Source organism: Pleurodeles waltl, chromosome 4_1, assembly GCF_031143425.1.
Source record: "Pleurodeles waltl isolate 20211129_DDA chromosome 4_1, aPleWal1.hap1.20221129, whole genome shotgun sequence".
Classification (NCBI taxonomy): domain Eukaryota; kingdom Metazoa; phylum Chordata; class Amphibia; order Caudata; family Salamandridae; genus Pleurodeles; species Pleurodeles waltl.
In genome coordinates, this window is record NC_090442.1 from 999,213,207 (window position 1) to 999,228,549 (window position 15,343).

A 15,343-nucleotide genomic window follows, 5' to 3' on the forward strand; every position below is an offset into this window, starting at 1 on the left:
CAACCCGAGCCAAGACCCAGGATACAGTCAGGACTCACCCCCTTGTGACTGCTGTGCTGCCCTTAAATGCCCATCCACCTCAGGGTAGGCCACTGCCAAAATACGGGCCACTAGGGGGTTCAGAGTCTGACGGCACCCCTCCCTTGTTGGGAGGACATCCCCAGCGGGGCCTCTGCTGTCTTCCGGGTCCAGCGTCTCAAGTCCTCCCACTGCTTGTGACAATGGGTGCTCTGCCGGCTATGCACCCCCAGGGTCTGCACTTCCTTGGTGATGACACACCATATCCCTTTCTTCTTTCATGGATGATACAAACAACAGGAGAAAGCCATGTACACCGGCACCATACTAACAGGAGAGGCCTGTACACATCTGACTCACCAAGTGCCCACACATACCCATCCTCTCTGCCCACACGCCTTCTCTTAATGCCCTCTGTATGCATCTATACCCCCTCACTGGTACGTTTACCCCGTTCACCGTCAAATGCACCCCTATCACACATGACCATGGGATTTGGCTCACCTGTTCCTTTGGTGCCCCATATAGCTCTCCATACAGAGGTAGGAACCGTCCACAAGCTACTCCAGCTCTTCTGGGGTGAAGGCTTGGGCCCTATCACCTGCAGGACATGGCATAATGGCTCCCAGAGACAGAAAACAGCATCTCAGGTTGTGGAGGTCTTGCTAGCAACAGTCTCAGGAGACAAGTGAGCAAGGCTGCAGAAAATGGCAGTCACAGCCGCCACATACAGAACTGTCACCTCCGGCGGTCATCATCATTGGCCCCAATCCCCCATAGGCAGCAATGTTAAACAGTGACAAGTTGCACTGCGGTTGCGACTGCCTACTGCCATGACAACATACGCCGTTGGAATTAGGTTACTTCCATCTGTCCAGTGCTGCAGGCAGGTGGCTACCATTTTGTGCACATCTCATACATTGATGTGCCTCTATAAGTGTGCAATACACATATAAGGACAAAATGGGAAGTAACCCCATGTTGTGCCATAATGATAGTGCTGACACGTGACATGCATGACAGTGATGTGATGTGCCAGTATGTGGGTTGATGGCATTGCTTAGATACTCAGTGGCACATAGGTGGTGGCACGATATTGATGTATCCCATTACTTTTGTAATGATCAATGTAGGATAGCCCAGTCTGCCACATATGGCAGATTACACATGTGACGTGTCCTAACCAACTTACAGGTTCAGCATTGTGCTGCAAGGCGGGTGTCCAAAGCGCTTCTGAATGCCCATTATAGTGTATGTAAGCAGTGCTACGCATGTCCAACAGTGTTAAGTGCGTGCAATTTTGATATTTTCGGCTTCCACGTGTCAAGTGCATTTCTCATTGTACATTCTCTCCTCTCCACCTAGATATCCTGCCATGAGAAGATTGAGACAACCAACAGTATACCTACCGTCCACTAGCTAAACTTTCAACCCCGGAGGACAGGCATATCATACAAACATATCGTCTGAATCGTCAGACCTTCATAGATCTGTGTACAGAGTTGGAGCCAGATCTGTTACCAGCCATAGGCAATCCCTATCCCATCTCTCCCACAGTACAAGTCCTGTCAGTGCTATACTTTCTTGCCACAGGCTCCTTTCAGAATACAGTGGGCTTGGCAGCAGGGACGTCAGAGCCCATGTTCAGTCTTGTGTTGAAGGATGTAATATTGCATTGTTGAAACACCTGGACAGCTCCATCAGGTTCCCTCAATGTGCAGATTTGGCCTATGAGAAAGCAGACTTTTATGATATGGGACACATCCCTCATGTGATAGGGGCAATTGATGGCACCCATTTGGCTCTGGTTCCTACTCATGCCAATGAATTGGCGTATAGGAACAGGAAGAACTACCACTCCATGAATGTTCAGCTGGTGTGTCTGGCAGACCAGTACATCTCACAGGTCACAGCCAAGTTTCCTGGATCTGTCCATGACTCCTTCATTTTGAAGAACAGCAATGTCCTACACATGATGGCACAGCTACACACAGAGAGGGCCTGGCTCCTTGGTATGTATGCATTTGAAGGTGGTTCACTGTTATTGCATCTGTCATCAAAATCTTCCCTGTACTGTACGTGTTATGTCACTGGTCCTATATTTTGTCACACAGGTGACGGTCTATCCCAACCTTCCCTGGCTGTTAACACCAGTGAGGTACCCTACCACGGATGGGGAAGGCCATTTCAATGAGGTCCACGGGAGGAAGGGGTGTGTAATCAAAAGGACATCTGGCCTCCTGAAGGCCACACTAAGGTGCCTGGACCTATCTTGAGGTGCCCTCCTCTACTCACCCCATAAGGTATGCCAGATAGTAGTAGCCTGCTGCATGCTCCACAATCTAGCCCTGAGATGTCAGATACCATTGCCAGCTGATGAGGGTGAGGAGGTTGGACCAGTGGCTGGTAATGCTGACATGGCAAGTGATGAAGAGGCACAGGAGGAAGGTGCAGCTGACTCCACGACTGAGCTCATCAATCAGTACTTCCAGTGATGTTCAGGTATGGTGAATGTGGGTTGGCAGGTGTTGTATATCCACATGATTTGCTGACAATAGTCCTCCTGAGTTGACTCATCAGTGGGGGGTGATGTGATCCTATCCCTATGTGTGTGTTGGAGGAGCAGACCGTTTGAATTTCAGGTGCACAGTAAAAGTGCCTCATATCTAACAAGTGTACCCACTGAAGTTTCTTAGAATCAAGTATCCAATGTATAGACCAGTATTGAACAATGTGTGCTGCATTCTCCTGTACTCATGTCATTTCACCCACTGACTGTGTTAATAAAACTTGTGCCTCTGCTACCTATATCTTGAAGCATTTATAGTCACTAGCCATTGCTGAATGACTTGAGAATTGAGGGTTGTAAATGACAGATGGCAGCTACAGTGATTTATGATGAATAGTCTGTGACTGGTGTTGTAGAGGTAATCTCTGGGGGCCCCTGGTTAGGAGGTAATCTACACTGGGGACAACCTCTATGTGCTGCATATATGCTTTGTGTGGCTTCATGCCTTCCATCGTGATGTACTCCCTGTCATTGTCTTTTTGCATGTTTGCATACAGACTATACTCTTGTGTGGGTCAGGATTTTGGACTGTCTGATGTGTCCTGGAACATATATGTTGTACTGTGTCTCCTGCTGAGGATACCTCTCTCAGCTGTCCATTACAGTACCTGTTGGATGTAGGGGTGCATAGCCATCTAACATATAGCAATCATGAATTTTGTTGATGTTGTAATGAAGACACATATACAGTAGCTGTGTTCCATTGGTTTTTATTGCGCATATATTGAAATTGTGACAAAAACATACGGTGCATATATTGTCCACGAGGTGATGAGTGGGGTCATGGTAGATGGAATCATCAGAGTAAGTGGTACAGCTTTTGGTTGCACAGGTCCAGTGTTCAATTGCCTATGGGGAGATGGGGTTATGTAATTGAACAGTCAACAGGGTGTCTCAGTGGCACACAAGGGAGACAAGTCAGGTGAGGGACACTTCCTGGCAGTGGATGTGGTCTTGGCATCTGCTCCAGCTGGATGTCTGGATGTACGTCCAAGTTTGCGGGGGTTGTTCAGTTATAGAGGGAGGGGTGTCTAAGGGTTGTGGTTCCCATGGCTATGGCTGATGTGGATGAGTCTGATGTTATGTTGCTAATGGAAGGGGCCTGCTAGTGGGAGGAGGAAGCACACAGGCTGGTGTTGCTATCCCTCAGCACCCCTGCAATGGTGGCCATGGTGGCATTGTGGGCCTGCCACTGCTGCATGACCTCCTGGTGGTATTCCCTCTGTAGGCTTTGTTGGTCCCCCAACATGGTTATGATCTGGCCCATCCTGTCCTCAGATTGTTGGTATGCTCCCAGGACTTTGGAGATGATTGCCTGCTCAGTAGAGTCCCTTGGGGGCCCCATCCTCTGGCCCACAGCTTCCCTACCATGCCCCCTGCCTCCATGTGCCTGTGCCCCTGGCACAGTGTGCCCAGTCCCAGTGTTCGCAGAACCTTCATTGTGAGGGGTCGACTCTGGTCCCTGTACTGTGGGGCACACAATAGTTTGATCTGTCCTTGGGACACAGGCTTGGGGACAAAGGGTTGGCTGTGATGCTGAAGCCTCAGGGTTTGGGGGGATTGATGTGGGCAGGGTGAGGAAGGGAGTCGTAGACTGACCAGGTGTCCCAGATGGGCCAGGTAGGTCGTCAGTGTCCAAACATCCAGGCGTGTTGTCCTCACTGGGGCCTTCATCCTGTGGTGGGCTAGCAGTCTCTGGCATCCTCTCCATGGTGGCACTGGCAGGGGTACCTGTGGATGGAGTGAGAGAGGGATTTACATATTGAAGATGTGTTTGGTTATCTCTTTATCATATGCATACATTGGCTTGCCTAGCAATGACAATGACAGATGCCGCACAGCATACCATTGGTGTTAGATAGTGGTCTATGACATGTGTACCATACTCCATTTAGGTTGGTGTCATTCAGGTTTAGTACCTCTGGCTCTGTGGATGGGTACTGGTACACACTGATAGTTCACATGACTGTTCTGCACTGTTAGCTAGTGGCTATTCAGGCTTGGTAGTTGTGAGTGGAAGATTGCTGGACATAGCAGCATAGTGTCCCAGTGGGAGAAGGGTATGGGAGTATGCAAGGTAAAAGTATCCTTTCCGTGAATGCTGTGCATGTGCATGGAGGGTACCATCTAACATGCCATACCTTGGTGGGTCACTTTCTGGGTTGTGGATCCTGATTAGTGGCCAATTGGATTAGTCACAGTGCTGCAGCTGTGCTTAGCCTGGCGTGGCATTGTGTTATTCCATTGCATTGCTGTCATTGATATGTAGTGGTCCTCAGTCGTGCCATCTAATTGGTATAGCTAGTCCAATATGGATACATGAAAGGGATGTGATGTGCATAATCCAGGTATTCACATAGATGGGCTTGTGCATTGTGGGAGTTGTAGTGTTAGTATTAGCCCATGCAAAGTGTGCCTTTGCCAAGGGCTGTGTGGGCAGTTGGGCTGGGTGGAGGTGCAGGAGAGGGGCAGTAGGTGGATAGATGGGATGTGTAGTGAGACATGCATTACATTGGGGAGTATTTGGGTGGTGAGGCAGCATGCAGTACACAGCAATTGTGTGACAGAGCTTGTGTGCACTTACCAGAGTCCAGCCCGCCAGGTATACCAGTCAGGCCCTCGGAATGCGGGATGCCCAAGACCTTCTCCCAAGATGTGAAGTGTGGGGGAGGAGGTGGGCGCCCACCGCTAGTCTTGTGCATGGCGATCTGGTGTTGTGATGCCATGGAATGCACCTTCCCCCTGAGGTCATTCCACCTCTTCCTGAAGTCTTCCCCTGTGAATGGATGGCTGCCTACTTGAGTTAACTCTGTCGACTATTCTCTGGCACAACTTCACTTTCCTGGCTATCGAGGTTTACTGGACCTGTGCTCCAAACAGTTGTAGCTCTGCCCTAAAGATTTCATCCACCATGACCCTCAACTTGTCATCTGTGAAGCGTGGGAGCTTTTGTGGGGACATGGTAGTGGTTGTGTTGTGTGTGTGTGGGGGGTGTTGTGTGAGTAAGGGTGCAGTGAAGGGTGATGATTGATGGGGTGTGGGTGGTGTGTATTGGGTGATGGACGCTTATGGTGTGAGTGTGGTTGTTATATGTGTTTGCTGGGTGGGATGTGTATCTGTGCCTATGGTCTAATTGTGCTATGTGAGTGTATTTGCCTACTCTCTGTGTATGTGTAAATCGATTATGTAGCAAAGGATTGTGGTTTGTGTTGGGGTGTGTTATATAGTGCAGTGGGTAGGTGTGTCTGGTGTGTGTATGTGTGTCAGGTGTGGCTTATTCAAACTAACCTATGTGGTGTTGTGCTCAAACAGTGGTGGATTTTGAGCGCTGCGGTTCGCACCGCCAATGATTTTCCACAGTGAAAGAACCGCTTTGGTGATTTGTGGCTCATAATCTGGTGGGTGGAATTGTGTCGGTGCTGGTGGTGGAACTGCCTCTTTCCCACCCTCCTGTCTCCTTGTGGTGTCAGATTTGTGGCTGTTTGTGTCGATCTTCATGGTGTGAGTCGTAATACGGCAGTCTGATTACCGCCACATGGCAGTCCTTTGGCCGCCGAACCGCGCTGGTCTTCTGTAAAAGATCGCCAAAGTCGTACTGAGGCCCATTGTCTCTCGCATGCATTGTTACAAGGGTAACCACCAAGGTTCCCTAAGTGACCATGTTGTTGCTCCTGCATTTCTGGAGCAGCTTTACATTCTAACTCACTTTTAGACCTAGCATCCCCATCTCCACCTATTCATGCTACTCAACACACTTTTTGTTTCAAGGTATCTGGCTCGATTTCAGGTGGCACTCCCAAATATTCTCAACTGTGTCCCTCTCTGAAGATTATCAAAATGCTGAATCCATATCAACATTTAGACTCAGTCAGTCACCTTCGATCTAACAGTCTCCAGCTAACTCGCAGCATCAGATGAGGCATCCATCTCTTCCTGCAGGGTTTGCAGCTTTGTTGCTGTTTCTCCACCCCTGTTGCCCTGCTGGTCAGACCCTTCACCTTACTCTCTGAAGACATTACTGCTTTTTCAGTATTTGTGGTCTTTTCACCTATTTCAGTGTGTATGGTGTTAATGATGTGCAGCAATGTTTTTTCAGTGAGTGAGCTTAGGCGTCCCATTAGGCTCCACAGATTAAATGTTTTTTGCCTTTGCCTCTTTTGGGCTCGAACAACATATTCCTTGTGTCTTTTTTTGTCTGCCGTATTAATTTGGAAGCATGCAGGCACGATTCACCTCAAATGAATGATGCCTAGATCAAGGTACGGCAATACCTGGGATAAGTTTTTCCTGCAGGCCTAACAAGACTCATCAGTGCCACCTTCTGCTCCAACTGGGGTTTTATGCCCAAGATCTCATTGGACACTTTGGAGGCCGCTATGTTTCTCATCTAGCAAGGAAGGCCTTTCCTCCGCCCTCCTACTGGGTGTGTAAAACTGTAAAAACTTTAAACTTCGCACTTGTATAGCACACTACTCACCTGTTAGGGTCTCAAGGCGCTGTACGCATACCACTGTGGAACTCCTCCTGGCTTTTCCCTGTGAGGCACCCACTCCTGGACAGCCACAGGGTGAAGCCAGGCATCCAAGCGCTGTGAGGGCCTTGGTGGAGATTAAGCAAGCTATTGCCCAGAGTTACAGAGTGGGACCCATTAATTAGATTAGGCACCAAGGTGAGAATTATCTGGTCCAAGGGACTTGAGCCCAAGAACCACTGAGGTGGGATTTGAACCCTGGTCCTGGGCCAGATCTCTGCATCAGGGTCTGCCGCTCTAACCATTGTGCCACACTATTCCACTTGTCCGCCTAATGCCATGGTCCTGGTTAAGCCATTGTCCTCAGGCAAGCTCCTAGAGACAAACCTTTCTGGGCTATTGCCACCGGCCATCATGCTCAGTCTTATCTTGCAGCCTGCCTTCCCTGCAGCCAGGTCAGGAAGTGTACAATGAGAAGAGATAATCTATCGCTGCCACTAGTCCTCGTTTTACTTGATCCATCTAGATCTCCTGCACCCCCACCACTGCAGTGCATGCTTTAGCATCTAAATGCCACTGGAGATAATAACGACGAGCAGAGAACAGGGCCCTACGCATGAGCTCCGTCTGCCCACCGCCATCTTGGATCCTCATCCAGAGGGTTAACGTAAAATGATGAGGTCCGCAGCAGAATATAAAGAGGGGCCCTGAGTCTCCCATATCTCACAGATATTCATTGGTCCTTGGTGAAATGGGGCCCCTGAAGGGTTGAGGCACCCTTCAGCTCCCCCTCCCCACCTTCCCCCGGGGCTGCAGAGACCTGCATTATGTCCACTGCCCACATCGGCCACACCGTAAGTAAATATTTTAAACAGGAAATTATATTGGAAGTGATGGAAAATTCACATGAGGAATGCAAATTGCCTGTTCAGGTCATCAGATAATCCGTGATACAATTAGCGCACGTGGGCAAAAGAAACAGACTCCGTTCTATTGAAAAAGTAATGTTTATTATAAGGAAAATGAAATAGAACCAATAATACTGAAAATATTATGACTTTTTTTGCAGTGTTAATTCGAATTAATAAATTCATACACATTCTTATTTTGCAGATGCTGGAAGAGTTGTTGTTTAACTAGTGCAATCAAGTAAGGTTCTTGAAAGACTAAGCAAGATCGGCTGTTGGATGTTCATCACATATTTCATATATTCATATAACAGTCAAGGCAAGCACCTGGTACAAAATCATAGCAAAGCAAACACATGGCAGCCAACTTAAGATTTTTGATAAGCAGAATCACGTCTCCAATTTAGGACTCTCTATGAAGAAAATATAACACCATCAGTTTAGATAAGGCTGTGACCTTTGACAGAGTACTTGTTTTCATTTAAATTGAGCAGCACACTGTAAATTACAGTTTAGAATTTGAAGAGAAGTTGCATGAGAACTTAAGCATAATTAAAGGTATCCTAAAACTGCACAGAGTAGGAGTGAGGAAAACTGAACTATCATAGCAGTAAATCCGCAAGAAATGAGTAACTTTGTTTTCTGTTCTTACATATCCTGCGTTCAAGTAGGGCGCTTTTCTCTTGCTTAAGTCCGTGGGAAAACCGGCCTGGGGACATTAGGAGACACAGGATAAAGTAGTAGGGATTTGTAGGTGGGAGGAATTTCATAAGGCAATTATTGAGGGGGGTTACAGAGGGCAGAGATGATATCAATCACAAACATCAACATTGAAATTTACTGAAACTACAAAAATCATCGTCTTGCTTTGAATATTTTGACATTTCAATACTGTTCATTTGAAGGTTTTTACATAGAATTGTTGTATCAATATTACCAATCTATTGAACAGGACTTGTTCTTCAACACGTTCAATCCCATTCGTTAGCTTAACTTGCTGACTGAACCATGTTTGTTTGCAGATAATATCCTAAAACTTTATAGTGAACACTGAAGGTTTAATAGTTTCAAAAGTACCATGTTTATATTTATTATTTATAATGTGTTGTGAATGCGCAAACTGTCCCGACTGAACATTTTTAACACAGGTACATAATTAAATCAATCTATACAAATACACTGTATTTGAAACTAATTGCTAAATAACATCACAGTGGCGTCTGTCCATCCTATATTACTTAGGTACAGCCAAAGTGTTGAAATAGTACCCATTTTGTTCAGTAAATGATATGTATCAGTCAGCACTTCACACAGTTGTTTTAACATTTTGAATACACTACTCTTGACAAAATGGACACTAACATGTTTACATTGCAATGTGAGCTAAGTGGCGAATTCAGTTCACGTGATTCCAGTAGTTGTTATTCAATGCTTGACTGATATCCTGAACCTAAATTTGCCATTCTGGTTGTGGACTTTTCAAAGGTATGTGCTGTATGCCCCTGCACTTCCATTCTGGCATCCCTTGAATATATTTCAAAGTCAGTCGTTTTTCTTCCAAAGTCTATTCGTGAAACAGTATATGACATCTATTCACGATCTTCGTTTTGTACAGCAGATGTCTCCACTTGCTGTACTTCTAGTTGCAATATGGCCATATCGTTGTGTCTTCAAATACGTCTTTCGTTGCGGGTTCAATTCAGAATATGAATCTGGTTTGTGAAACCAAGTCTTGTTCTCTGTCAACAGAGAGCCCCAATTCACATTGTCTAAAAAATGTTAAATACAATAGGCCTGAAAAAATGCAGCACTAAGGGTAGCAAACAGGGTCATAAAATAAAATGAAAACAATAGTGCATATACTATTAAATGTTTTGAGGTAAAGTGTGAAGGACTGTTTTGGTTAAAAAAAAAGTAATGGATTTAGTAATAAAGCTCCTTCTTTCAACTGAATTCAACGCAAGGATACAGAACACCAACATGGATTCATGTAAAGAGCAGAGAGGGTGGGACTGCCATTTCAGTATCACAGATCGATACAATATGATTTTTTCATTGAGAAAAATCACAGAAAGCCTAACCTTCACACGTCCTCTGCATGTACAGTAGGTTGATAAGGAGAATGAGAGGGAGAAGAACATATTCATCTTGAAAGAGGGATGCCCTAGATAGGAAGGAAATGATACCGGCTGGCAAATAAAAAGCCTGTGGGTGAGATGTGACAATACTTCGCTGCCCAAGCAGGAGAGAAAGATTCTGGCATTGTGAAATCATACAGCATTAGAAAAGCAAATGGCTACTGATGCATTGCTAAAGTTGACTTTTTGCAGACATATAGTCAGTGATTGTTCATTCTGGTTCTCTATGAGTATCGTGAAATGCATGTTTAGAACAATAGCTTATCTATAGAGAATTTTCAGCGTGGAGGATATGTCACCATATTTGTTTCCTTTTTTGGTGTACAATATTTTTGAGTGTCAGGATGTTGGTCCACTTTGAATATTCCATGAAGAGGCACTTGTAATGATGTGACCTGTTGTCAATTACAGATCCACTCTGGCCTTTCTAGTAAGATAATCCCCACAGGAGCTATGCATTTGGAGCTAGACCTCCAGGTGAAAGAATATTGTCCACAGGCATCCTAAGATGCATGGTCTGCAGCAGAGGGCTAGTATTTGCATGCATGGCATTAGAATGTGAAGAGTACAGAGGCACTCAGTACCTCACCTTAGGTATGTTAGGCCCAATTTGCTTAAGAGCGTTTATAAGTAAACAGTTCAGAAGTTAAATCAGAATTGTGGCTGGTGATGTTTAATGAGTCTGAGAAAGTCAATCTGAATAATTTAAAAATAACTTAGGTGCCTATTCCTAGTCCTAGGAAACACTGGTGGTCATCCTTAATGTCACCTAGTGGGTGGCGGAAAAATATATACTTTGCTTTTAGTGCCACAGAGGGAAATTGACATGGACATCATTTTCACAAATAGCTTGGAACAAAATACACTGTGCCTCAGTGGTCCTATCTAAATAATTTACAGTAATAAATTATTTGTAACTTCCTCCCTTCTGTTAGCAGATTTCCTCTACCTCCTATGCTTCTTGACAGCTAAACATTGAGAACAGCTACAACTGCACTAGTCTTCGCCAAACACCTAATAAGTAACAATGCTGCATCACAAAAGAAGTTTACTTTTAGAGTTGTTTTTGTAACGGCAAATCCACCTTAGGTGTCCACTGTTGAATGTTTACTAAATGCATTCCGATCCAGCCCCACACTTAACAGGAATTAGCTACATTTTTAACCAGTACCTTTGTGCAGAAGCCACATGTTGATGGACCAAAGATTAGTTCCATAAGAACACATTGTGTGGAAGTGAGTCTGTCTAGCATGGCAAAGGGTTCCAATCTATTCACATATCAGAGTAAGTCAGGAATCTGTGTTGCCAACATAGGAATGATATGAAGATTTTAGAGATGATCCAAGGCAAATATAGGCTTAGCTGGTAAGTCAGCTTTCAACAGATCACAGCATGATCCGACAATACCAGCACACTTTGATATAATAATTTGCATGTCCAAGTAAGGAAATGGATCTGTATGTGTACTGGCAGGATGGAAGCAAGAATGTAAACTGTGACTGTATGATTGGCTCTCAAGCTTTTAATGTGAGCCAATAATAAGCAATGTGGGGAAATGAACTCGCTGATACAAAAGGTTGCTGAGTACAGGGGTTTCACTTTATTTCCAGTAGAGAAGGAGATTCGGAGAGATCACTTCACAATTAAAGGCTTTAAAAATGCTCTAGATGAAGCAGTAGTGCATTTGAGTGATAAGACTACGTGAGAAGGCAATAAGAAGCCAGAGCCTGTGCTAGGCTTCTTCTCTCCTTTAAGACCTGTGCTTTGTGGTATGGAAAAGATAGCTGCCTCAACAAGCAAATGCGCTGTGAGCAGCATGAGGGTGGAGAATTTGAGATCTCGCCAAGCACCTTAAGGTCATCCTAGTTATGGGAAGTTATTGAAGCAGGAGAGTATGATCTGACACACCAGAGATGCAATGACTTTCTACGAAAGGCACATATAATGATATAAGCCCACCCGGTGCTAGGATGGAATCAGCAGCTGAAAGCAGTGGCAAAAGCAATTCCTTGGAAGGTGAACATGCAAAGTTGACCCTTGGAACAAGCACTGGAATGTAAACAAAGGCCTGGGCCTTATATTCTTCGTCCAGGTTGATCCACAGGATAGATTTTGGGAAAGGGCTTATGGGTGCCCAATATGGTCTGTGATGTAGAATTATCAGAGGACAGCAAGGCCAGCAGTCCACAACAAGCTTTAGTTTAGATTTGTTCTTTGGGGATATCCTTTCTGAAATTAAGACTTAGGGGAGCTTTCAAATAAGAACATGGATTTCATGTAGCAGAAGTTCACCCTTCAGGGGTGTTAGTGGCAGCACCAACAACAAGTGAGGCTGTGTTGCGTATCGCCAAAAGTTAATATATCTGTACCCTTTTGTGTGTATCTAATGGTTCTTCAGCAACTAAATTCTAGTTTGCTGCTGTTATGAGAAGAGTTGTTTGCAAGCTGAAGACAAAACTGAGTCATGTTTAATGCATGCATTTACAATCTTAGCTGACTTTTTTTTAGAAGTCGTATTTGTTAGAAATATTGCAGATAGGTTTATAGATATAAAATGTCTATAAACAGGGGCTAAAACAAGTATTTTACTGCCTTGTGAATCAGGATTACTCTGATGATTTCTGATATGTGATCACAGATTGGATAATTCCTCTTGAGTATTATCACAAATATATTTTTGTCACAAATCAGTTAAAACATTTTTTTCAAACAACGTGTTTTTGATACAAATTGATTTATTTTTCTGTTTGGGATATGTGTTTTTGACTCATCCGAGTTGGAGTCAAAGTAAATGCAACACAGTCAAATGCAACAGAAGCAGGGGTACACTACCTAAAAGCACGTAGACAATTGACTGCAATATATAGAATTCACTTTTCAGTACTAGCAAGCAGGTGCTTACAGTAGATACACGTTTTCCTCCAAGAAGTGTTCTTGCACAGCTTGTTAACCGGAATGTCTTTTCCGTTTGCTGAGAGTGCTGGAAAGTAGATGGGAAGCCATCTTGAAATCTAGCGCCCATTGCAAAACAATTCAGCCTTTACTACCTGAGAGTTGAGAGTGATACTCCTGGTTGTCATGAACTACTGACAGCACTAAATCACCAGGAAGCTGTGCCGAGTTGCCTCCAATTGTACAGCAGTTGACAATATAAAGCCAAAATCAAGTAACACTGTGAAGAGCTTTTGTGAAAGGAATGAATTGGTGGGTAAAAAAACCAACTAGGTTGGCTGCAAAATGGTGGATCGCTGTAGAAAAGAGTAAGTGCCTATATATACCTGATGCCATTGCCTCTCCTTGCATACATTGTTTTAGGCAAGTGTGTAAGCAGACAGATGTTTTGCTTGTGATATGGGTACAGAGTAGGAAAGAAGTTTTTGCAAAAGGTTTTTGGTGATAGAAACTTTGCTTTGATTGTTTGTCAGTGATGGATACTGCATGGTTGTAATACAAAGTAGAGTGATTGTACTATTGTATCCCGGGGGCTGCTGAGGTGCATTATGAGAACCCCTGCTGCATGGCACGGTTAGCCAAGGGAAATTATATTTCAGTGACAGACCCTTGCCTAGTGATGATACTCATTTTGATAAAGTATGTGTTATGAGTAGCTGTTACGAGGTCAAGCTTACAGGAATCTTACATAATTGCAACTATTGAGGATTTCCTTCACTAGAGCAAATCTGGGGATATAAATAGGCAGCCTGGCTCATTCAAGGCCTCTATAATAAGTGTCCTGCTCATTTAATACAGATGTGTAAATGTATGTCATACATAAAAGATGTAGTACAGAACAATTCTACTTTACATTTAATGCAGCAGACTGTCCTGTTATGTCTGCCTTACATTAGGCATTATTTTTGAAACAACAAATTATTTCAGAAATCAAAATGGTATGGGTGAGTGAAGAAATGGAGTGTCTTATTTTGCAAGCATTAGGATTCCATTTTAGGTGTTTTTGCTTGTGACATGATAAATTACAGTAAATGGACTGTGCTCAAGATGACATCTAAATCAAATTGAACACTGAGTCTCACATAAAGGGCAGACAGGCACAGCAGAACTGAGCCGCGCTTGCCAGACAAATGGAAATGTCAAAGCATAGAGTCACTTTAGCACCCCAATCTATACCAATGCTCAACGGTAACAAGGCAGTTGAGGATTCCTTCGGGTACTCTCTCTGTATTTCCTTAATTTGATTGTCTCCGTCTAATAAGTCAAGGAGCCTGACCTCTCTTGCCAACGTGAGCACAGTTATAACAAGAGTCAGGGACTGCCAGAGTGTCCTTCATGACAGTGTATGCTGAAAGTAAAAAAAACAGTTTAATGGGAGAGCCATAAGACCTAGAATGATGGGCATCCGAGGACACTGCCTCAAAAATTTCTCAATATCTAAGCTTAAAACAGTGATGCCTGGACAAAGTGATGTGAGTAAGCTGAATTTGACGTACAATATTTGTGGAGATCCAAGGTTGGGAGCTGTTTGTATGTAACATCATTGGGGAACCTGAAACCATTTCTTAGTGCGGAATGGATTCCATAACTTCATAGGCAATGGACTTCCTAAAACTACACTATAAGAAAAGTTGTAGATCGAGTTTTCCTCTATTAAATCATTATTTATATAGCTGATACATTTCGTTATAATATGTAAAAAAGGTGGTAAACTAAATCAAAGAAAATGCTTGGCATCTACACAAAGATAGACACATTCCCAGTGGACTAACCACTACTGTGCTATTTCCCTGCAACAGGCCTTGTTGCACTGTATTTTTGTCAATCATGCACTGGAATCAGCAATGTCCATGTTTGTTCCAAATAGGGCAACTAGCTGTTCTTCATAGTTTGCAATATTCCTTTTCATGATTTCCATACATGGTCCCAAAAGTCTTTCAAATGCTTGGACATCCATAACTAGATTTAAAAGAGAGTGAAAAGCATAAACGTTAGATGTAGCTGTTGCAGGTTTCCATTCATGTATATTCGAATGTGGGTAAAAACACAGATCCCTCAAATCTTAAAATCAAAATTATAGGCTACCAGAATATCAACACTACATAAATATCCCCCTACAAAAAAATAGAATTGTTTAAATGCCGAAATTTACTAACCACATAAACAAGGACATTTCAATTTAATATTTTTACTCAAACTCTTAAACAGTTGAGAGCAGGTACTCGATTGCAGGTTCAGATGCACGTCAAATTTTTTGCAGGTTGATATTTATGCATGGTACATGCTT

General features: G+C 43.9%; 1 protein-coding gene across 2 annotated transcripts in view; it reads right to left on the reverse strand.

The window, feature by feature from the left end:
- Nucleotides 1-8,046: 8,046 nt before the first annotated feature.
- PRKAR2B (protein kinase cAMP-dependent type II regulatory subunit beta) overlaps nucleotides 8,047-15,343 on the reverse strand; it is a 511,441-nt gene continuing 504,144 nt past the window's right edge. The window contains exon 11 of one of the 2 annotated variants that reach the window (XM_069229843.1): nucleotides 8,047-15,015. In XM_069229843.1, the coding sequence (XP_069085944.1) occupies nucleotides 14,882-15,015 (134 nt within the window). In that variant the 3' untranslated portion in view covers nucleotides 8,047-14,881. The remainder of the gene's footprint in view (nucleotides 15,016-15,343) is intronic. The other variant, XM_069229844.1, reaches the window with a different exon arrangement.